General features: G+C 40.6%; 1 protein-coding gene across 1 annotated transcript in view; it reads left to right on the plus strand.

Moving 5' to 3' along the window:
* RECK (reversion inducing cysteine rich protein with kazal motifs) overlaps positions 1-24097 on the plus strand; it is a 66281-nt gene that overhangs the window by 7445 nt on the left and 34739 nt on the right. The window contains exons 3-7 of the mRNA XM_040588143.1: positions 3851-3925; positions 8137-8173; positions 16132-16217; positions 18257-18304; positions 19322-19363. Coding sequence (XP_040444077.1) covers positions 3851-3925; positions 8137-8173; positions 16132-16217; positions 18257-18304; positions 19322-19363 — 288 coding nt within the window. The remainder of the gene's footprint in view (positions 1-3850; positions 3926-8136; positions 8174-16131; positions 16218-18256; positions 18305-19321; positions 19364-24097) is intronic.

The raw sequence follows: 24097 nt of genomic DNA on the forward strand, positions 1-24097 counted from the left end.
TTAAAAAAAATAATAAAAAAATTAAAAAATTTACAAAACCAACCAGAAACCCCCAAAGGATAGATCCCAATCCAGCAAACTGCAGGCTAGTAGTCTTCTCTTAAATCTCTGGGAAAATCATGGACAGAGTCCTCTCGGAACACATCTCTGAGCATGCGAGAGGTAAATTATGCCTGATAAACCTAATTGCCTTTGATCATAAGATTGGATTTCTGGATGAGGGGGAAAGAGTGGATGTCATTTGTGTTGATTCTAGCAAGCATTTCAACACTGTCTCCCTCAATATTTTAGTATCCATTTTAGGATAATAAAGTTTTGATAATGGGCATCTAGATGAATTAAAAAAAAAAAGACTGGGTCATCACACTCAGAGATTAGAGGTTAGTGGGTCCTACTCTACCTGCAGGCTAATAAGAAGTGGGATACCCAAGAGGGACCTGTCCTTTTTAACATCTTTATTAATGACCTGGAGGAGGTGACAGATTCCACTGTTGTTGAGTTTTCAGGCAATACCAAGCTGGAAGGAAGAGTTGATAATCATAATGGCTTAATGGCAGGACTGTCATCCAGAGGGACCTGGACAGATGGAAGAAATTAGCAGACAGGAACTTAATGAAATTCAACAAGGACAAATGTAGAGTCCTGCACCTGGGAAGAAAGAATCGCTTGCAACAATATGAGTTGGAGATTGATTTGCTAGGGAGCAGATTTGCTGAAAAGGGACCCAGGGTACTGGTATACAGACAGCAAGCTGAGCGTGAGCCAGCAGTGTGCCCCAACACTACAGGAGGCATCCTGGGCAGTATTAACAGTGGCATAGCCAGTTGCTCTAGAGAAATGATTCTCCCCATTGAGTCAGCAATTGCTAATGGCATCTAGAATACCGTGTTCAGTTTTGTTACAAGAAAGACATCAGTTAACTGGAACAAGCTAGCAGAGAGTCACCGAGGTGATTTGGGCTGTAGCATGTACCCTCCCTGGGGAGGCTGAGGGAGCTGCCTTTAGCCTGGGGAAGAAGGAGCACCTCAGAGCAGCCTTCCGATATGTGAAATAAGATTGCTCAGAAGGCAGGACAAGAGAGAGCAGTCATAAATTGATACTAGAGAGTTCCAGCTGGTTATGAGAATGAACTTTTCCACCATGAAAACAGAGAGGCCGTGCATTCTCCATTCCCAGGTGTTTTCACAACCTGACTGGATAAAGCCTTGAGGAACATGGTCTGGCCTTGTAGTTGACCCTGCTGTAAGCAGGAGGATGAAATAAATGATCTTCTGATACCCCTTCCAACCTGAATTATTTTATTCTATAACCCCAGAAGACCCCAAATACTACTGCAGTTCTTTTCTTGCTCTCATTTCTGAAACCAGTACTATTGTTTTCCTGTTTTTCTTTCCCTGAGTTTATCATGTTGCAAATTTAGATCTGTACTGTGTTTCTCCTGAGAGATCTGAAATGCATCTGTGTTTCAGTTATTCCTATAATTTCCAGTTGTTTTACTTGGTTGGACTGCTAAAGGAACAAGGAGTCAAAATATGATTAATGTGGGACCAGGAAACAATTTGAAGTGTGCTGAGACTCAATTTGTGTTAACACTTCCGTGAAACTTTAAAAAACAAAACCAAAATAAAAACACCACCAAAATGATTGATGAGGTAAAGTCATCATGTAATAAACTCTGAAAATACTGCTACTGTTTTAAGGAAATGAGATGAGCAATGCTACAAAATGGTCTGAAGGGCACCTGGGGAAAAAAAGATAAATTTACATGATTCAGATTTGTGTATGGAAGTCAATAAGGTAAGGTAAGATTTCTTCCCAAGTGTAGCTGTGCAGAATAATTTAAGTTGGAAGAATCATTTTATCTAACCTCCGGCTCAGAGAGGTACTAGCTTCAGAATTGAGTCAGGTTGATCAGGATCTCGTTAGTCAAGTTCTGAATATCCTCAAGGATGGGCTCTCTGGGGAATCTGTTCCAGCACTGAACTACTCTCATGGTGAAGATTTTTTTTTCCCCTCTGCATCCAGTCAGCATTTCCCTTGCTGCAACTCGTTACTTTTGCCGCTAATCCTTCCACTGTGAAACTCCGAGAACAGTCTGACTTCTCTTTTCCTGTAATCTGTCTGCAGGTACTGGAAGACAGGACTTGAGATCCCCCCCTGCTCCCTCTTAACCCTTCTTCAGTTTGAACAGATTCTTTCACCTTGGCCTGTGTCGGTATGTTGTCAAGCCCAGCACCTTTAGTGGCCTTCTGCTGGACTCTGCAGTTCATCAGTAACGTTCCTTGCACAAGGGATGGCACAGGGATGGGTTTGATGTTGCAGATGTGGCCTCAGCAGTGCCTAATGAAGAGAATGGTCATCTTCCTTTAACCTGCTGGCAGTGCTGTTGCTAACGAAGGGCAGTATGCTGTTAGCCTGGAGGGCTGCCTCGCAGCTGGCCCACGTTCAACTGACCATCCACCAGAACCCAGTGCCCTTTTCTCCAAGGCTGGTTTCTGGCCAGTGAGCACCCAGCCTGTACTGGCACGCGTGAGTTTATTCCATTTCAGCTGGAAGATTCTGGTTTGCCTTTGTTGAACTGCTTGAGTTTCTTGTCAGTGCATTGCTACAGCCCATTGAAACCTATCTGAGTGGCAGCTCCACCCTTGGGGATATTGATGAGAGCTCCCAGTTTAGGCTCCTCTGTGTATCTGCTGAGGATTTTTTTCTGTCCCGTTGTCCAGCTTATTAGTAAAGCCATTTATAGTATTGGTTTGGCTCTTATATTATACTGCTTCTAGGTAGCTAACACTTAGACATTGAATGGCTGACTGGTAATCTTTGAACCTGCTGTCCAGGCAGTTTGTCGCCCGCCTTGTAGCCCACCCATCCCATCCATGTTTCACCAGTTTGGCTCTAAAGATATGGTGGGGAGACCATACAAAAAACCTTTTTAAAGTCAAGGTAGGCAACATACACTGTTCTCTACCTTTTTACTAAACCAGTCTTATTGTTGTGGAAAGCTGACATGGTAAACTTGCCCTTGGTATGCCTGTACTGGCTGTTCCCAGTCACCTTCTTGTCTTTCACGTGCCCTGAAACTGCTTCTGCAAGGATTTGTCCCACAGTATTGCTGCAGGGTGAGGTTATGCTGAACAGTCTGTAATTCCCTGGATTATCCTTCTTGTCTTTCTAATGGGTATGATGTTTGTCTTTTTTCAGTCATCAGGAACCTCATCCAATCACCATGGCCTTTCAGAAAAGGTAGCAAAGCTGCCCTGTAAGGACAGTGACAGTGACTCACTCCTCAGGGTCCTCAGTTGCATCCCATCCAGTCTCATGGACTTCTGGACGTTCAGTGTGCTTAGGTGGTGCTTAACTTGATCTTGCTGTGCTGTGGGTAGTACTCAATCCCCAGTTAGTTTTGGTAGTCTCTTTAACTAGTCTAGGTTTTGTTCATCAAATTACTTGTTTCAGGGTTCTTTGAGAGGAGTTCAGTTGCCTGAGGTCATGTAACATAGCAGGAGGGTAGGTAAGTAGAGTTGTATAATACAGAGGATTTCTGCCCCGCGTATCAAATGTTTTTCACACTGCCTATTCAATAGAAACTTTTTGATTGAAGTGTTTGAGGGAATTCTCATTCAGTTAAAAATATAAAAATCCTTTATTCATAAAAAAGTGCAACGTATTTGAAAGGCTATAGATACATAAAAGAAAATCTTAACTTTCATTGTTTACATATTAACTGTTAGCCAAAGTTGTCAAAAGGTAGATAGTAGTGAAACCAAAAAAACATTAAATTAATTGACAAAAGTATTCTATGTGTAGCTACACATTCTACATGGTTTAAGGTGTGTTTTGTTTCTAACAGATTTTGTCTTCTAAAAGTGATTCCCGTTTGAAGCACTTACTGCAGCGAGCACCTGAGTATTGTCCAGAATCAATGGTAAGGCTTGCTAATATTTAATTAAATAAAACATGACAGCTAATTTTATATTAATAAATTTTGCTTGCAAAAAATTACTTGTATTTTATTTACTGAGTGAGTTTTGAGCAGGTAAAACATGTGTTTGTCTTCAAGCTTTTTCTTGTTATGAGAACTAGAAAAATTATTATAATGAAATTTGATCCTCAGAGTAGGATTTTTTTAAATTTTTTGTGTGTGTGTGAAGCCTTCATATGTTACACTACTTGCAATAAGATGGACTTGACAATTTTGTTAGGTATCCTGGTTGTGTAAGCTATGAAATGCAATGAAAATCTGACCTATGTTCTAAAAATTTGTGTTGGGTGATTGTCACTTGGTTATTGATGACAGTGACTTAAATAAGATCATGTGTTCCAGCTTGTGTATGGGACAGAGCTGTGAGTTCTTGATTGGGCTAAGGCGAGGAGACCCTCATAGCTGCTCTGAGTGGTTTCTGGCTGTATCTGACAAACTGAAATAATGCTTTTATTGGATAAGTAAAATTATGGTTTCCTAGAAGTGTATCACTAAAAAATTGTACAATGTAATGTGTTCCCTGTCAGCGATGATCTAACTGGGGGAGAGATAAGTACTGTCATTCAGATTGTAAATTCTGGAGTCTTATCTCTTGGCAGCTTAGAATATCTCAACAAATTCCCTGTCAGAAAGATTTGCTTTCTTCTTGTGATTTTTGTTACTTCTATACAGTACCAACACTGTTTCCAGCTAACCTAAAACATAAACTCAGCTCAAATGGGCAATATGTAGGAGTAGTACATCTGAGAATAACATTTTATAGGCAACTTTGCAAGAGTGTGTTTGCTTATAGATTCTTTCCTCCTGAGTGTCAAAAGTATGTTGTTTCAATGTTTTGTTTCTGTGGGTCATCAGCTCTAAGGTCTTGGAAAATTATAGATGGCTGATGGTATGAGTAAAACCTGTGGCATGAAAACATATCAAAGTGGTGAATAGCATTTGTTTTGGTAATGGTTTTCTTCATCTTTTATTCCCTGACAGGAAGAGTAGGATCTATCTGTATAGTAAAGCAGTACATTTTTAGAAGACAGGATTGGAGAGTATGTGAAAGGGGGAAAATGATTGACACAATGATACTGTTGGTTTTTTTTAACCCCAATTACCATCTTTATAAATGGCAAGTCTACTGTACAGTGTGTATCTTAAATTAATATCCCTGAGCTGGTAATATTTATAAACTTTTATAAAAGACACTAGATATAAAATAGTTAACATTTCAACTTAATACCATATTTCCTGTTTTCAGATACCACCTGTCTTTTGTTGGAGCAGGGTTCTAGTGACATCCAAAGATGAGCAGATAGGTTTTGAATTTAATCAGGTGGTCTGTTTACTGGAGTACTCGTTACAGACATTGTGTCATCTGTGTTCCTTCAGGTAATATGATAGAAAGGGTATTGCCTGGTATCAGGTAATACAGTACCTGCCAACACAAGAGGTGACTTTATCATGTAATCATAGAGTAATTTAGATTGGAAAGGACCTGTAAGATTGAGTCCAACCATTAACCTTCTCGTGAAATGAAGGAAGTAAATGGAATCAATGGGGGAAAGTAGCAGCTCTTGGCCCTTTTTTTTTTTTTTTTTTTTTTTTGAGCTGACTTTGACTTATCTAAGTGGGAAACACCCACAGATAAGGAGGAGAGGACCATCTTAGATCATTGGTACAGATCCATTGCAACTTTAGTCTCAAGTTATAAATTCCTGTGATGAGAGAATCACTGCATGATAGTAAGGCTTGCTGTCTCAATGGGATTGAATTGAACCTTTTGTTTTAAAGAATATGTTCAACACTCTTTTCATTTAAGGCCCCTTGGTTGACCTTGGCTGCATGCCCAGGTGCTACCAAGCTTCTCTATCACTTCCCTTCCTCAACTGGACAGGGGAGAGAAAATAGCATGAAAGGCTTGTGGGTTGAGATAAGGACAGGGAGGGATCAGTCACCGATCACTGTCAGGGGCAAAACAGACTCAACTCAGGGAAATTAACTTAATTTGTTGCCAATCAAGGTGCTGCTGCTTCTCGGGCTCAGCTTTGCTCCTGGTTTCTCTGCCTCGTCCCCTCTGGAGCAGTGCAGGGGGCCGGGGAATGGGGGCTGTGGTCAGTTCATTGCACATTGTCTCTGCTGCTCCTTCCTCCTTGTGCTCTTCTACTGCTCCAGCCTGGGGTCCCTTCCCACAGGAGACAGTCCTCCATGAACTTCTTCAATGTGGGTCCTTCCTGTGGGCTATGGTTCTTCACAAACTGCTCCAGCATGGGTCCCTCCCACAGGGTGCAGTCCTTCAGGAACAGCCTGCTCTGGTGTGGTCTCCTGTGAGGCTGCAAGTCCTGCCAAGAAACCTGCTCCATCCTGGGCTCCTCTCCACGGGGTCATGGGTCCTGCTATAACCTGCTCCAACGTGGGCTGCTCTCCCCAGGGCCTGCCAGCTCTCTACAGGCTGCAGCTTCCTTCAGGGCACAGCCACACTGCGGCTTGTCAAGGACCCCACACCAGGGCAGGTGGATATCTGCTGTGCCATGGTCCTCCATGGGCTGAGGGGGACAGCCTGCTTCACCGTGGTCTTCACCGTGTGCTGTGCCAGTGCCTGGAGCACCTCCTCCCCATCCTACTGCACTGGCCTTGGTGTCTGCAGGGCTGTCTCTCTCAGGTTCTCTTACTCCTCTCTTCCAGCTGCTGTTGCACAGCAGCTTTTACCTTTTCTTAAATGTCTTATCCCAGAGGTGCTACCAGCATCGCTGATGGGCTTGGTCCGTCTTGGAGCCAGCTGGTACTGCCTGCATCAGACACTGGGGCAGCTTCTGACATCTTCTTCACACAGCCACCCCAGTAGCCCTCCCACTACAAAAACCTTGCCACGTAAACTTAAAACACCCCTTAAGACTTGTCGCTTACTGCCTTATTCTCTGCAGAATTTTCCTCTGATTTCATCTAATTGGGGTTTTCCTAGTGTTTGCTTAAAAAATACTGAATTCAATGACATTGTACTAAAATACATGTCATCCTTCAAGGCTTTTCTGTACTCTTGTCTTTTTAATACTATACTGTGATCATATTGTCCCAGTGTAAGACTCCATTTGTAGGATGTTAAACATGTAACACACAGCATATAGGAACTCCTATAGCTTTTAATACTTCAGGCTTCTAACACAGGGCACCCACTGGAACTGCGATATGTACTTCTGACAGTTGAACTAAAATTTTTGCCTTAGATGGAGTTCTTCCTCTGCTGGCTTAAACCACCTTCTTCCAGGACATTTGTAATTTTATTGGGTGAGTAACATAATTTTACCTGTGGTAGACCAGTGTCTGACCTGAACTTTTTTTGTACTAGCCCCAGTGTAAAGAATACCCTGTTATCAGCTTGGCTAGTAGTCTTGGTAGTAACAGTAATGACAAAGATAGGGACAGCAACTCTTTGGTAAGCTCTTCACCTTTTTCTTCTTTTTCTGTCAAAAAAACCCCAAACACCAAAACATTTACAGAATTCTGCCACAAACAAAAAAAAGACACATTTACAGAATTCTTCTGCCTAATACCATCAGCCACCTAGGTGCATTTAGCAGGTCCTGTGCTTAGGACCAGCAGCGCTTTGCATTTGGGGTGAACCGAACAGATCCCTGTTGTAACTTTTCATGTTGGTAAACTTCACTTCTACAACTTTTTCTTCTGTGTGTCTATCTTTCCCTGAAGCTACATTTCTGTGGTTTCTGGGGTACCTCAAACCCTCTTTGTTTTGTTTTGTGTGTGGTTGTTATGTGTTGTTTGGGTGGGGTTTTTTTAAGCTGGTGGAAAGGAGTGCTAGGGCAATAAACTTCTCTACAGGTCTTGGTCCTACATAAATCTTTTTCTTTGTCTAAACCGTTGCTATTAGTTCTCTAAACACTGGTGGAGAAAGTTGGCTAGCTAGCATATTCCAGATGATGACAGTATGTTCTGCTATTGACACCATACTCTGTAGATGGCAGCCTTCCTGTCAAAGCAAGTGGTACTTCTATCATGTAGCACTTCTTCAAAAGATGTTTTAAATAAAAGCATTTTTCTCCAATAAGGTTTTTAAAAAACAGGGCCAAAACACTGAAAGTACTGTTTTGTGTCTGCTAGAAACTCTCTTATTCTGTGGAGTTACTTTTGCTTAATTGCATTTTACTTTTCAGGGAGAAGTGTGGGGTTGCATAAATTCTTCTTTGCCAGGTAAGAAATACTACTTTAGTACTGAATTGTGTTGCTTTTTCATGCATGTTTTGATGTTGCCTACCACCTGCACCTATAGACTTAATGATAATTTAACTTTCAGTATGCTTCCATTATAAACTGTATTTGGTGTCTAGTTTCCTTTAGTCTAAACTGGGGTGCCTGTGCATTTTTTTAACACTTCCTTTCTTTACCTGGTTAGAACATGTTTAATATGTTTGTATGATTAAATGTGTGCTTCTGTTGACACATTCAAGAAATATCAAGGGTTCTTTCGAGGTCTTCTATTATTTTTAGTTTCAGTATACTTTAGCCTGATCTATAAAACCATGGACTATTGCAACTTTGCTCTAGATGCAGTATAATTTTGAAAAAAACCCTGAGTAACGGGGAAATAGCAAGAGCTAGACAATTTAGAAGTGCAGAGGCTCAGATCAAGAAGCAAACTGCTTGGTAGATTTAGAAACTTGATTTAGAAAGTTAAAGCATAAATCACAAGATAGGACTGTTAAATTAAAAGGAGGGAACCTTAAAGGACATTAACCACTACTCCCAAATTGTCTGCCTGTACTTTCTAAACTGGTGTGAGGCCTCTTCAGTGCCTTCATGGTAGAGTTCTACTATCCTCTTGAATTACGGAAACAGCAACTTCTTCAGTGGTGGTGTAAATTGTAGTTTAGTCCTGTGATAAAAATGAAATCTTCCTGTAGTATCCTGAGCTTGTATCCTGAACTTTATACCTGCACGAAGCCAGTTGCTTTTCATTCTTCATGCACGTGAAGTTATGTTACGTTACTGTTTTCTCCTTCTTTGACATGAGGCATTTTTAACATTCTTTTGAGCATTCTCCAGCGATTCTGTGCACTGTAGGATTTTGTACGTGAGCGGTGTGTGTACAGGACAGCATTACAGGGGAAGCTCTTACTCCCTTTCTGGGGAGTCGGTGCAGCCGCCTGCCCCCACGGTGCCCACATGCCAGCGCCCGGCACTGGGGACAAGCAGGAGGCATGAGAGTCTGTGGGCAGTTACAGGGCTGCAGTGTTATTGGGGTTGCAGGGACATGGCAGGAGGGTCCCATAGCAGAAGGGCTGTGATGGGCAGGTATGGGAATGGCTGGTCTGGAAGCTGGGGGGGGTGGGGCGGGGAGCTGCCCTCTGTTCAAGAGTGTAACTGGCATGTGTGGAGCTCTGCCTGGGGATTGATGATGAGCTGGCGGGGAGCAGCACATGGGCCTGCGAGTGGCGTAGTGCAGGTATGCCAGCGTGTCAGTGAGTGGCCCAGCCTGGGTGGTGCTGTGGGTGTCAGGTGCAGGCTGCTGCATCAGGAAGCAGTGGCAGAGGAGGCCACCTTTGTACAACTGGCAGAAGTCTAGTGTTCACAGGTGCTGATGCTCATGGGCAACTATAATCACTCTGGTACCTTTTGAAGAGACAACACAGAAGGGCACAGGCAATCTGCTTGGAAGAATCCCATGGGATATGGCCCTGGAGAGAAGAGGGATACAAGAGAGCTGGTTGGTTTTCAGGGATCACCTTGTCCAAGCTCCAGTTACATATGTGATGGAGTTAGAAAAGTCAGAGTCCATCAGGACTTGATCCTGGTGAGGTGTGTGAAGGACAGCCAGAAAGATCCCCTGTTTCTTTAACTGCATCAGCAGCAAAAGGAAGGCTAGCAGGAACGAGAGCCTGGTGCTGAATGGGCAGGAAACCTGGTGACAGGTGACACTGAAAAGGCCATGGCCGCTTTTGCCTCAGTCTTTACTGGTAAGGTAAGCCTTCAGAAATGCCACATCCCTGAGACCAGCAGTAAAGTCCAGAGCAAGGAAGACCTGCGCGTGAAGGAGGAGGATCAGGTTAGCTAATATTTAAGCAAACTGAACACCAGTCTGTGAGACCTGCTGGATGGCCTTACACGCTGACTAACATCATTGCAAGGTCACTCTCAATAATGTTTGAAAGGTCATGGTTGTTGAGCGAGGATGCTGAGGACTGGGAGAAAGTGAATGTCACTCCTGCCTGTAGGTAGGAAGGGCAAGGAGGACCTGGGGAGCTACAGGCTGGTTGGTCTCACCTCAAACCCTGGGAAGGTAATGGAGCAGATCCTCCTGCAAACAGTTTCCAGACATGTCATGGACAAGAAGGTGATTGGTTACAGTCAGCATGGATTTATGAAGGGGAAATCGTGCTTTAACCAACCCCGTAAGCCTCCATGATGGGATGACTGGCTTGTTAGATGATAGGAAAGCATAGGACGTTGTCTGTCTCAATTTAGTAAGGCTTTCTGCACTGTTTTTTATAACATCTGTATAGACAAACTGATGAGGCATGGGCTGGATAAGTGGATAGTGGAGGTGGGCTGAAAACTGGCTGAACTGTTGGGCTCACAGGTTTGCGATCAGCAGCACAGAGTCCAGCTGGAGGCCAGTGTTCCAGGGGCTGATGCTGGGTCTAGTCCTGTTTAACATCGTTAATGATGGGACAGGGTGCACCCTCAGTGTATTTTCGGGCGATACAGAACTGGGAGGAGAGGCTGCTAGACCAGATAGTTGTGCTGCTACTCAGGGATGTTGGCAAGATGGAGAAGTGGCCAGACAGGAACCTCATGAAGTTCCAAAAAAAAAAGAAATGCAAAGTCCTGTGCTTGGTGACGGCCCATGCTCCACAGCACACAGGAGACTGGCCAGCTGGAAAGCAGCTTTGTAGAAACATACATGGGGATTCTGGTGGACAGTGAGTGGAATGTGACCCAGCAAAGGCCAACAGCACCCAGGCTGCATTAGGGAGAATGTTGCCAGCAGGTCAAGGGAGGTGATCCTTCCCCTCTGCTCAGCATTGGTGAGACTGCATCAGGGATACTGTGTCCAGTTCTGAGTGTCTCAGTACAAGAAAGCTATGAACACACTGGAGCAAGTCCAGCAAAGAGACATTTAAGATGAATGAGGGGCTGGGACATCTATGAGGACAGGCTGAGAGAGCCTGTTACCATTGACAAGAGGAGAAAGCTGATGGGGGTGAATCTTATGGATGTCTAATTATCTGATGGAAGCATGTAAAGAAGATGGAGCCATGCCCTTCTCTGTGGTGTCCAGTGATAACTCAAAATGGGGTATCTCAGTGGTATCCCAAGAGGCAGTGAGTACTGATTGAATAACAGTAACTTCCATTTAAACATAAGAAAAAAACCTTTTTTACTCAAAGTATCATTGAACCGTGGAAAAGGTTGCTCAGAGAGGTTTGGGAGTCTCCATCTGTGGAGGTATTCAAAACCTCATTGGGCATGGTCCCAGGCAGTTTGCTCTAGCTGACCTTGCTTTGAGCAGGGAGGTTGGACTAAACAATCTCCAGAGGTTCCTTCTGACCACAGCGATTCTGTGGTTTTCTTTCTGATTTTTCTCCCCGTCACCTACCCTCAGTACAGGAAGTATTTCATAACAATTTAGAATGGGGCCACAAACTGAGATTTTACTGGATCAGCATCTCAGATTTTTCATAGTACAGCATCCACAAAGTGTGTTCATACACACATGTGCAGATGCGCACACACTGATGAAACTGTATACAGCCCCCCCAACACCAGCGTTGTCATGGACAGCTGCAGAATATTGACTGGATAAACAGACTTTGGTAGTTTCTTTCTTTCTTAACGGCTCTATGACATGCCTGGCAATTTAGTTAAGAATGCAGGCGGAAACCTGTTTTGCATATGGGTTTCAATGGCATTTTATCATAACACAACATATAAGGCAGAGTCCCAAATGACTTGGATGTATCAAGCAGCGAATTATGTGCTTTTTGTGTATTTTCATTATATTTTGTGTTTTCTTTTCTTCCATTCCTTCCCCACAGCAACTTGGCATTACTGATCTGTGTTAAAATTTTGAAATGGTTTGATTCACTACAAGTTTGATTGTAACGTCATCGCAGTAGCTACCTTAAAATGTTAATGTTCTCACAGCTACCGCTTGAGCTACCATTCTATTTCACATTTGTTTCCACTTCCTTAAACCCATTATGGTGGTCTTCTATTAACTTTCTTTTATGTCTCATCCTCACAAAACACTGTTAAGTCTTTATTTATTGTTTTTGCCAAGGCAGTGTTGTAAGCCTTAACTACTTAAGACTAGGTATTCAGGAATGTAAGTATTCTCTGAAAGAAAATTATTTTCCCATGTTTTCTGAAAACAAGTATCATTACTTTTTCAGTGTTTGTTTATTAAATACAGTAGGCCTACAGAACATGCATTATTTTTTGGGACTTGTCTAGGAAAAAAATGACCGCGCACCCATAATACTCTTCAAGAAACTGCTTACTAAAGATGCTTGAGGGACCCCTAGCTGGGGATGGGGGGGACAGAGAGCAAACCCAGCAACCTATAATTCCAGATGATAACTATGTTCCAATTTTAAGCTTTATCATTTTCTGCAAGCAGACTGTAGAAAACTTCAAAGAGACAAGAAAATTCTGACTTGGGCTTTCTTGCACCCTTCTTGACACATACAGCTCTTGAACATGAGAAACCTAGTTGTTTTTTAATGGTTTTTTTTCCATCTTCCTTTTTGTTTTCCTCCCCAGTTTCCTCAGGATCACAGTGATTCAGCATTTCTCAGACATTTTCAGAATGTAGAATGTTTGTCTCATCACAAACTAAATGTTTTAGAGGTGACATTCTCATTTTTCACGTTTATGCAACTTCTTATATCTGTTTCTGACTTCAGTACTCTTGTGGAGACCACAGTAAAATATAAGGATGAAAAGTGTGTGCGTGTTGTTAATCATCTCACTAATGGGATGTGGCTTCTGGAAACTTTCTGGAGATGTGGGACAAGAGCCTGTGTTATGCAACTAGATGATTTTTTTTTATAGTTCAGGGATCTATATCATACTTAGATCAGTTAATTTGGTGAATAATCAGAACAATGGACGCCAATCAGTTAGTTGTGCACTGAAGGTGTATTTTCATCTAGAAATACATGTGCTTTAATTACCTTGGCTGGAAAATGAATTTACAAGTTTGCTGTATTCAAACTGCGGTTCAGTTTTTTTGAGGATGTGACATCAGTTTTTTCTCCACAAGCTTGTCTGCTTCTCGTAAATAACCTGGGAAGAGGGCCACTTGCTAAGAAAATAATATGGCTGAAACTTATCAGCACTCTTAATTTGGCATGTATTTGTAGCTTGCTTCATTCTTTTAGCACAGTTTAGTTCCAGTAAAAGTATGCCTGAAAATCAGACTCTGTATTGCACAAAATCAACAGATGCTGGAATCACTGGTGCCTATTGAGTGGCGACATTGCCCGCAAAGCTGTACAGCTGTATTTATCATGTGTTTCTCCTGGATGTAGCTGTTTATTGCAGAAATCTTGTTTTCATATTGCACATGATATTTTATGTTTTTTAGATTGCTTACACATTACAATATCAATCCTTGTAATAAATATTCTACCAAACGTTACTGTTCTGATTGAGTCTCTGTATAGCTTCACATATGAAAGTGATGCAGAAACAAGAGCTAGACCTGAAATAGGATGTAGTGAGTAGTTGATTGGCAATTAACTGTACATACATAGTTAAACGTATGTGCATGACTTCCATGCAGACGTGCATTTACTTTTGGAATTAGTTTTAAACTGTGCATCAGATGCTGAATTTTTGAACATCGATTACAAACTATTGATTGTTATACAACAGCCGTCTCTTTGGTGCTTTCAAAAAGATGCTCAGTCTCTGAAAAACTGATTCCATACCCCAATTATGGGAGTGGAAAGTGAGCTGAATTTGCAGTTGTTCGTGGCCTTCACAGCTGCTTTGAATTAGTTTGGGTTGGAGAGGTGAGCCAATACTCTGAATAGATGTAAAGAGGATTTGGACAGTCTCCAAGAAGACCAGTACCTGGCTGGCCTGCAGTGCCTCCAAGTCTGGACCGTTCAGGCGACATGAGGCCATGTCACACTGGCAGGCTGCAGTCTGCGTGGGAAGCTGCTCTTCACCTTGCCTTGCTGCTCCCCCCACCTGCTGCGCCATCCTGCTACCTTGTGTCAAGCAGTAAGGTTTTGACTTGCCTTTTAATAAATGTAATTAATATTGTAATTTTTGGGGGAAATATGTTAATTTAGGTGAAGATTTTTCTCTTCCTTCTCCAGTACAAATTCACTGTTGGTGTGTTTTCTTAATTTGCCCATCAGAATGTTGTGAAAGGCTGATACTAGTAAGACTTTCTATGCCACCTGTGCTTGCAAAGATGACAAAGTGTATTTTAAAGGCAGTTTTGTTCATGATCAATACCTACTTGTGATTTTTTTCCATTGATTGCAATGATTTCTAATGACCTTATTTCCAGTATTTTCTTAGCATTTGCATTTAAGCTTACCGGTTTCACTCCTAGCTCTTTCATGTCCCTTTTTAAAGCTGGACATCCCATGTGACTTTTCTGAATAGGCATTTCTACTAGGCTTAAGAGCATTTTCTTAAATTAAGTGGTTGAGTATTTTACTTCATACTTCTTTTTTTCTACATAAAGGATATAATTTGTGCGTGTCCTAAAATACTGCTTTATTTTTATAATATTCATGACAAAAAATGAGCGGTTCATTTGAGATGGATAAGAAAAAGGTGTAATGAATTTCCCACAGCTGCTGGGCAGCTGCATAGGTTAAACCTTCCCTTTAATCATTTCTATCTTTGAAGTTCTGTGAGAAATCGATACAGGAACGCATTCTTCTTTTACTTGATTTCTGATGTCTTGAGAACATCAGAAAATCCGTTTTTGTGAATAGATCAAGAGGATGGAACAAATTATGGCAGCAGTTTGCTTTTCTGTGTAACTTTATGGTAAGAAATGAGGATAATGGGAATAGTGAAATAAATGGAAAAAGAGGAACAGGGACATGGGAAACTTTTATTGAAGATAATTGGGGGGGATAAACTACTCAAGTAGTGTCATGGTTAACCCTGGTGGGCAGCGATCGCTCCCCTGCCAGTGGGGTAGAGGCAGGGGAACAAGAAGGGTAGAAGTGAGAAGACCTGCGGGTTGAGATAAAGACAGTTCGTAATTAAATAATGGAAGAAAAAACAAAACAAACAAAAAAAAGCAAGAAATAAAAAGAAAAACAGATGACACAAAAGAAAACGATTACTTGCCACCAGCTGCCTGCTGGCCAGCCAGTCCCCCAGCCTTGGCAGCCCCTGCCAACCACACACACACACACACACACCCCAGCTGTACATGCTGAGCATGAGGGCGCGTGGCCTGGGACACCCCTCGGTCAGGGGGGACAGCTGTCCCAGCCGTGCCCCCTCCCAGCGCCCGGTGCCCCCCAGCTGCTCGCGGTGGGGTGGGTGGGGAGCAGAGGAGCCCTTGGCTCAGGGTAAGCACCACCCAGCAATAACGAGAACATCCCTGTGTTATCAGCGCTGTTCCCAGCACAGATCAAACCACAGCCCCACAGCAGCCACTGTGGAGAAGTTTAACTCCATCCTGAGCAAAACCAGTACAGGGAGCTTGAAGAAAAAGTAAGAAACACATTTTGCATTCGGTTGGTAGAAAATTATGATATTGAAACCAACATGAGGATGTGTCTGTAGGAGGCAGTGTTAATTTTAATGAGGTCTTTCTCTGTTGGCTTATATTTCAGATTAGATAAATCAAATTATCAAACTCTGGTAACTTCCAGTGAACATATAAAATAGTGTGCGTAAAGCATGTTTAAATTCAGTGTATAGAAAGTACTTTATAATTGCCAAGTTCAGTATTTTTCAAGGTACAGACTTGCTCTTTCCTTGCTTAAAGTTGGTTTGGAATGACTTCATAAATTCCAATAAAAATGGAATCTGTAAATGGCCTTCTTGAATGAGAATGGGATTATCAAATTTGAAAAGCAATTGACTTGTGGGGAGGGAAGGGAAAATGATGGCATAGTTTCTCTTTCAAATGTAATGTGTACTGTCATTTATTTTCAAAGGAGTTTTGAAGAAGTCTGATGGGTGGGTTGGATTAGGTTGCTGTGAGCTAGCTATTACTGTGGAATGTCGCCAAGCATGTAAACAGGTAAGGCCTTCTAATTGTTTTTCTGTGGTTAATAAAAAATTCATGTTGAATTCATTTATGTATTAGCATTTGTGAACTTCAGGCTTAATGCATTTTTTATGTCAAAATCAAATTACCACATAAATTCCTTTCAAAATTGCAAAATAAGCCTAGATACTTCCCAGAAGGTACTACTGGTGATAAATGCCAGCAACAGAATTCCAAAACATGAAAAAAATTATGTTTTTAAAGTTAATTTTCAGAAAAAAAGTGAAAGTTCAAGTCTACTGAGATGAACACCTAGTTAAAAACAAAAAAAAAATCGTGGGTTTGGGGGCGCGGGAGGATTTCTGGGGTATGTATTTTCAGCTGTGCTGTAGGACTAGGCAGCTTGCTCTGGTTCCGTGAGCCTGACGAAGGCGTTTTAAGACCTTAGGGGTATTGTGCCTTCCTACTACTTCATAGTAACTGATTGAATCCATAAAGATCCTGAAGCTCTTTTTGGTTATACTAAACTTAATTTCTTGATTTTTTTTTTTTGTCACAATCTCTACATAAAAGTTGTTATTTTAGAACAACAGTGCTGAGTGGAAGGCAACATGTGGCTGTTACTAAGCTCTCCTTTTTTTGCGGTGTAATGTTAGTGATGCAAGATAGGGTTGTAACCACAAAATAGATTTTTATGCCTCTTCGAAAAGGTTTTTATTCATCAGGTGGATGAAAATTGGTTTTGGTGTTAACTGTATCACTGGGGTTTGTCAAGTGACAGTTATAAGCATAGTACGTAAGTTTAGCAATGGCCTTTTTATTAAAAATCTGTGAAGCATTTTGTGGTTTTATTTTTTTCCCAAACACATACTTGTGACCCTAAAAACATCTTCACAGTCAAAGAGCATATATTTATCATCATCCTTGTGACTCTGTTCTGGAGCACAGACATACTTGGACCAGCAGCTTACTGCAAATTGTCACGCAAAAAAACACCAAAAGATGCTACCTTCACCTAAAAGCATGTAGTTTAAACTGTTTGACAAGAGATGAGCAGTAAGTACACAAACTGAGTAGTGTGGAAGAGATGAGGAGCAAGTAAACAAACTGGGTACTTTGCATCTTCTGAAAAGAAGATACACATATCTGTTCCTAAATGTATTTTTTAGCAAAATTTTCAAATTTACCCTAATGTTTTATTTTTGCAGACTTGATAAAACTAATTCTGTTTATTGCAGTGTCCTATGAATCGTTTCTCATTGTTCTCAGAATCAGGTGCTGTATTGTCCGATTGCACACTGCTGTCTCAGAATCCTTGCTGTAGTTTGTACTTCAGACCACTTGGGTTGATACATTTCATATTATTTTCATTTAAATTAAAATATAGATTCTTGCCAAAATTTAGGGATAATGGGAAATGTTAGGAATTAATTTTGATTTTTGGAACTCGAGGGGGGTTTGGAGGCATTTTGAAGGTGGTGAAATGATAGGTCCAAGGTCAGACTTTACCCTGGTATTTTAAATTACTACAGAGGAGAATAGCTGATGTTAGTAGTAATAATAGTAATTAACTCAGAGTATCAGTTATGTGAAAAGGGAGCAAGAGTTGCTCTGCAGAAAAAAACTGATCTGCAGTTTGAAGGGAGAGTATGTGCAGCTCGCTTTGACAATAGGAACTGCAAGACTGTGCACAAGAGGGCGGAGAAGGGAGAAAGGGACGTAAGTGGTACTGAGCATGCAGGATGAGATTTTTACGCTCAAGTTCTTCCATTTCCTAAATAAATTTCTTGTATTCTGCTCTATCTGGTAGACCTTATGAAAACAAAGTTGCTTTGTGTACTTCCAGTATCAATGAACTTGGTGCAGAAAAACAAGGGTTTGTTTTTTAATTAAATGTAGTATGGGCAGTCATGGTTTCTGCTTTTTTCTTAAATTTTACATGTAAAAAGGACCATTTAAATAGATCATGAATCCATGATTATCACAGTTAGTATAAAGGTAGAATTGTCTTTATTTTGCAACATGATTTTATTGTCTTCTACTTAAAATGGAGAAAATTATTTGTCTTTCAGGCTTCTGCAAAGACTGATGTCTTAAAGGTCTGCAGGAAGGAATATGAGGTATGTGTGTATGTGTATATGTGTCTGGATACATCTTACTAAAAATCAGCTATTTCATAAATTCTGTGAAAGATATCCTGTAGAAAAGCGAAAGTCCAGTCTCCTTATAGTCATATTTCTGGATATGCTCATTTTCATCCAAATGTAGCTTACCTCTCTCTACAGTTTTGGTGGAAGTATAGTTGTCTGTAAAAAAGACCTTTTTTTAGATTTGCATATATCTTAATTTGAATGAAAAAGATGCAGCTTTCAAAATGGAGACATGGATTCCAAAAACATTTGTTTCATAGGAGTTCTGATGAAAGTTGACATTCATTTTGAGAATTTGTTCCGTCAGAAACCTTTCAGCTTCTTTAGTGGGAGAGTCAGCTTAAAAATGACCTAAAGAAATAAACTCAGGAAAGAATAAACTTTTAAGTATTCTATCCTAATTTAAATAATTTCAAATGAATAATTTTTTGTAGCATCAGTGATACTGTTAATGCTTGCAATTATTTTTACTGTTATGCTCTTAATCATCAGGAAGTTCTCAGAAATCTGCCTTTACCTGTATTATTTTTAACGCAATTTGTAGAAATGTTGCTCTGTAGGACTTCCTTTTTTTCAATCTGTTTCTTAATTAAAAGCCAGATTCCTCATCCCCACCTTTCATCTCATTTCCTCCTACCCTGAGTTAGGTAGGCCTGCATAAATTCTGCTCATAATCAACAGTTTAGGATATCAGGCAATTCTGTGTTCTCTTGATTTGGGCAGAAGCGTAGCAGGTTTCCTGTTTTTCCAGAAAACATAAAATTCCTCCCCCCACCCCGTCCATTTATCTAAACAATCTACGGAATATTTTCCTAGACCCTTGACTGTTGAAGTTACTATAGCTTGTTGTCTAAAAATGAAATTTCATTTTAAGTAGTTCTGTCTCCTCTCACGCTCTGATATGCTATACTGTCAGCATCTGTAAGCTTCTCCTCTACTATGCTGGTCTGTTTCCTTCTTTTTTTCTGAATTTCTGCATTGCTATAGGAAGTTGGCCAATATGGGTTGAAGGAGAACGGGAGAGGAAAGGTAAGAGATTAAAGAATGACTACGAAATGGTGATGGTCATCTTATTTAGTTTTTCTAGATTGTGTTTTTCCAGTTTTTTTCTGGAATTTTGCAGTGGGTCCCTCTTACTCAAGAGTGATCTTGCTGTGAATGTACAGAAAACCTTAACTCTTCCTGCCTGGGCAACACTAAAAGAGAAGGAGAGGTTGAAAAATGATGGAAGAAGGAATCAGTCTTCTGGCAGGTGAAGAAGGAAAGAGAACTTTTTTAATGAGCACTAGGAGTAGTAGATACAGATACTGTGTTAGGGACAGAAATTAATTATGACATAGTAGATCGTTAGTTATTACAGAATTTGTATGACAGTGGTTTTTCCTATGTGTCTAGGCTTACAGGTACTCATGAGAAATAGCACTTACAATGCTCTCGAGAGCATTGGTTATATACAAGTCCAGGAAGTTTTCCCTAAGTTAGGAGATTCCAAAAAATACTTCTGGAGGGATCCTGTGCTTTTTCACACCCTAGTCATTCTGTCTCCTTTTTTTAAAAACAAATTTTTTTCTTGCTACCTTGGTGAATGTGCCCTGCTCCTTCTGTAGTCTGTGAGTAGCTTCTGTGTCTGTGACTGGTACCATACTTTGTATTTGGTTGGATCGGCTGGGGAAGAAGTTGAGGAAGTGGTTAGTTTAAACTGAAAGATGTGAGAGAAGATCAGGAGCAGGCTGTGATTTGCATACATTCAATGTTCTGTGTTTGCCATTGTGTTTTAAGAGTTCATGCTTCATTCACTAAAAATGACATACAATTTGAAAACTAATTTACAATATAGATCATAGTGATTGTTTACCAGCTCTCAAGCCTGTTATTGAGGCATTGAATATATAAGTATATGACATGTAAGTAAAACCTAGCTGAATTAAGAATATGAAAGTATGTAATACCTTTTTGTGAACACTCTCATAGCTCACCAACTTTCGTAGCTTGCTTACATATTCATATAAGGATTCCCAGGAGGATTTTCCCAAGCTTCTTAAAATAATTTACTGAACTGTGCATAGTACTTCTCTATAATCTTTTGAGATTAGGGAGGCAACTTCAGGAGTTACCTTTCAGCTTCCCACTAAATTAGTGAGCATGAAGAATGAGGTAAGTCTTTGAGGGCAGGGCAGAGGATTCAGGCAGTGAAACCCCCTCCCCCAAACCCCAAGCAGGAGGTGTGACCAAGTTTGAAGTTGCTAAGCGGTGTCTCAGGTTGTACAGTAGGAGAATAACTTTAGCGTTGATGTGTCAGCTTTTAACAAGACTAATTGAAAATGCTTTTTCTGCTGAGCATATGTTTCTGAATTACTGTTACTGTAAATATTTATGAAGCTTGTGATTCCTCGAATCTGGAAATTTTACACATTTTAGAAATTATTTATATTGTCATAAACTATTCGGTTTTGACCAGTGCATTGAAGATTGTGTATCCTCTTAAACTTTTATTTTCAAGTACCATTGCATACAGAAATTTAAAAATTTAACTTAACTTGCTGAGTATTTTTGAGTATCACTGAAACGTACTTTATTTGCCTTCTTCCAAAAGATTTTATTCTGGTAGTCCTTTTTCCCCATCTGCTTCTCAGATACTCATTTTGTCATCTTCATTTTTCTCTAGTTCTATGTGTCTCAACTCTTTATCTTTCACTACTTCTTCCAGCTTTCTGCTGTCCTGTTCATCTTCCTCTAAAAAGAAGGTAGGTAATAGTCAAAGGAAGAAGAAAAAAAGAAGTGGAGAATGGATTGTATGTAGGATTTTCTGATTTTCCTATTTTAAAAAGTTTTGTGTAAAGTTGAGGTTCATTCTTTGAAAAGAACACATGGATTACATGCTTGGAGGAGTAACTGAAAATAGTTTATAAAGCTTGAAGTAAGCTGTAAAGGCTTTATTATTGCATTTAAGGTCACACTTCTTTTTTCTGTGCATGGAAAGTGTATTACTAACATTTCTGTCAGATTGCAGCTCTTGAGCCTCTGCACTGTATTCTGTGAGTTCACCTCTCTGCACATTAAGAACTCCAGGTCTTATTTCATGTACTAAGAAAGACATTCAGACTTCTGTAGTTAACTGGTATTATGGGAGCTTTGCTGCAGCAGAGCACTAGTAACATCTGCCAGTTATTTAGCTTCTGCTCTTAAAACTGTTTTTGACACACAGTAGTAAAGCCATCTGATGTCTCGGGGCTGTTCGAAGGTATTTTTGCTCTCTCAGATTTGAACACTATTTAGCTTAATCTGACTTTGTTTGCTTACAGTTTTTAAAAACTGAAACTTCAGATGCAGTGCCTGCAGCTTCCAGTGCTGCAGTAGGGATTCAGAGAAATATGCGCTGTGCTACCGTATTGGCTTGGTTTATCTCCTAGGGTCTTATGATCCTGCCTTGTGCTGAGGTTTTAGTGAGTGCTGGCTACTAGTTACCCCTTCTGAAAAATGCAGCCAGCAGTTTTTACTTCTTGCCTAATTGTTTGTGCAGATTATTTGGAAGCAATAGATTATAACTCAAGGAGCTGTTTAGGCCATCGTTTAGGAAAAGGTTCCAAAACAGTTTTAGTGAACTTGTAAGGCACGTGGCCATGTGTGACCTGTGGAAGTAGCACTAAAGAAATTCAGGGTGGACTCTGACCATATACCGCACGTTGTAGCCAGGATTTTTTCATCTTGCCTGCTGCTGCTTTTTGTCTCAATTCTATTCTGTTCAAAGAAAGTTGGTAGAATACTCAGCGATCTTGCCAGAATTTAAGTTCCAGTGATTTTGTTCTACCTTACTGTGCAAGTGTTCCCACTTCTTTACTGGTTTACATAATTGAGGAAAATCTTGGCCTTACTTGTTAATTACTGCAAGTTTTTAAAGTTTTTAACAGATGTGCACCATCATTTGAAACTTCAGCTGATTCCACTAAACCTTAGTATGTTACCTTCTGACTTTATCTTCTGTTGATAAATTGGAAGATTAAATGAACTCAAGGAGAGATTAACAGGACTTTCATTGCAAGGAGTGAAGCATTTTGTTTCCTAGTGTATTTGTTAACTCTATGTAATGCTTCTAAATTAAGATGGCCTTAATTGGATAGGACCTATATTCAAGTATTTGACAGGGTTAGGTTGCCCAAGACAACAGTACTAAACTTATTTTTCTGCCAGAGCTAGCAGAATACTGATATCATGATAATTTTTAGGAAGGAAAATAATTGATTTTTTAGCAAAATGCTCTTAATTTCTGGTGTGAAAGAACAGCTTCACTGTCGCTTTTCATTCAAGGTGCAGGCGGTGGCCGTTTAGAGAAAATGCGCTTGTAATACACAAACATGCCTTCTAATGCAGAAGACTTCTTCCTTTAGCAAATGTTCTGCTCTGTTTGTGTGCATGCATTTTGGGTTTTGAGCCGTTACCTGCAGCTGATGAGCTCCAAAAAGAGCGAAACCAGTTAGGTCCTGCAGTACTGGCTAAAATCTTTCTTCAGGGAGCTTCTGATGAAGAACACTGGACAATGTTTGTGCTGGATAAACTTCAGTTGCCTTTTTCAATTTCCGTAACATCAAAAGATCTTTGTGACTGTTTTCTTGAAGGCATACACAGTTGTGTTGCCTGTGTCTGCCTGCCGCTTTCCATTCCTTCTGTGTATAGTCATATTGGCTTTAATCACCAATTCCAGCAACATTTGGTTTTAAAAAAAAGAGTCTGAAAGATTAGATTAATGCACAAGTAAAATATCATCATGTTTGTATTTTATAAATTCAAATATTGCCATCTTTGCTCACTTAACATGTTTATTCACAAGCTGAAAATGGCCTATCAGACTCTGTGTGTGTAGACAGTATTGCCTTTTAATCCTCATTTTCCCAGATTTTGATGATTTAGTTCTTCCTTTAAAGAGAACATCAATTTCTGCTCTTCTGTTTTTTATGGGATTTGTTTGGTTTTGTTTTTCCTTACCTGTATCTCTGGTTTATCTTTTGCTTTGTTTTCTCTTTCTTTTCTGCCAGTGCCCTAGCAGATTCAGAAGGATGCTTGAGTGGGTCAAAAAGCTGCTGATTTCTTAAATATGAGTGCTGCTGTACTGGAGATGGGCATTAACCCTGTGTTCTGTAATGAAGTTGAGATTAGTAACTGAAATCAGACAGACTCTTTAATGCGGTTATCGGCTTGATTTATGAGCAGGTGGCTACACATTAATTTTATTTTTTTTAAGATTCTCTTACATCTGTGTAGCTATGCTCCCCACATGTGTACCTGTACTTTTTGGAAAGCAAGCAGTTACCCAGAGCTACACAAAGATCAGTCAGCCCCTCGCTAGCACTGTGTTCTGTGGTGGCTACAGGCGCTGCAGGTTCATGGGACGCGGCGAGTTGCTGTCACAACTCCAGGCGGCTGTCGTGCTTTCTGTGCCTTCCTGCAACTGCCCTTCTGCCACAGATTCCCTCCCATAGCTAACCTGACCAATATACTTCTCCTTATCTTACTCTGCCTCTGGCTTCTGGCATCTAAAAGGTGATACTTCAAAGATTATTCTGTTCTGTTCTAACTTAGTGTTACACCTGTTGAAATCACCGTTTTAAATTCCTAGGAGATGAGAAAAAGGAGTTCTCAGCAGGGTTACTGAGAAAACTCAGGCCCTGAGAAGACAATTAGTGCCAGAGCTGGTGTAAAGGCATACACAAGACTACACAACTGGGAACAGGGAGAGAGAGTTGAAAACAAGGTGAAAAAGAGCAGACC

This window comes from Falco naumanni, chromosome 3, assembly GCF_017639655.2.
Source record: "Falco naumanni isolate bFalNau1 chromosome 3, bFalNau1.pat, whole genome shotgun sequence".
In the NCBI taxonomy this organism is placed as follows: domain Eukaryota; kingdom Metazoa; phylum Chordata; class Aves; order Falconiformes; family Falconidae; genus Falco; species Falco naumanni.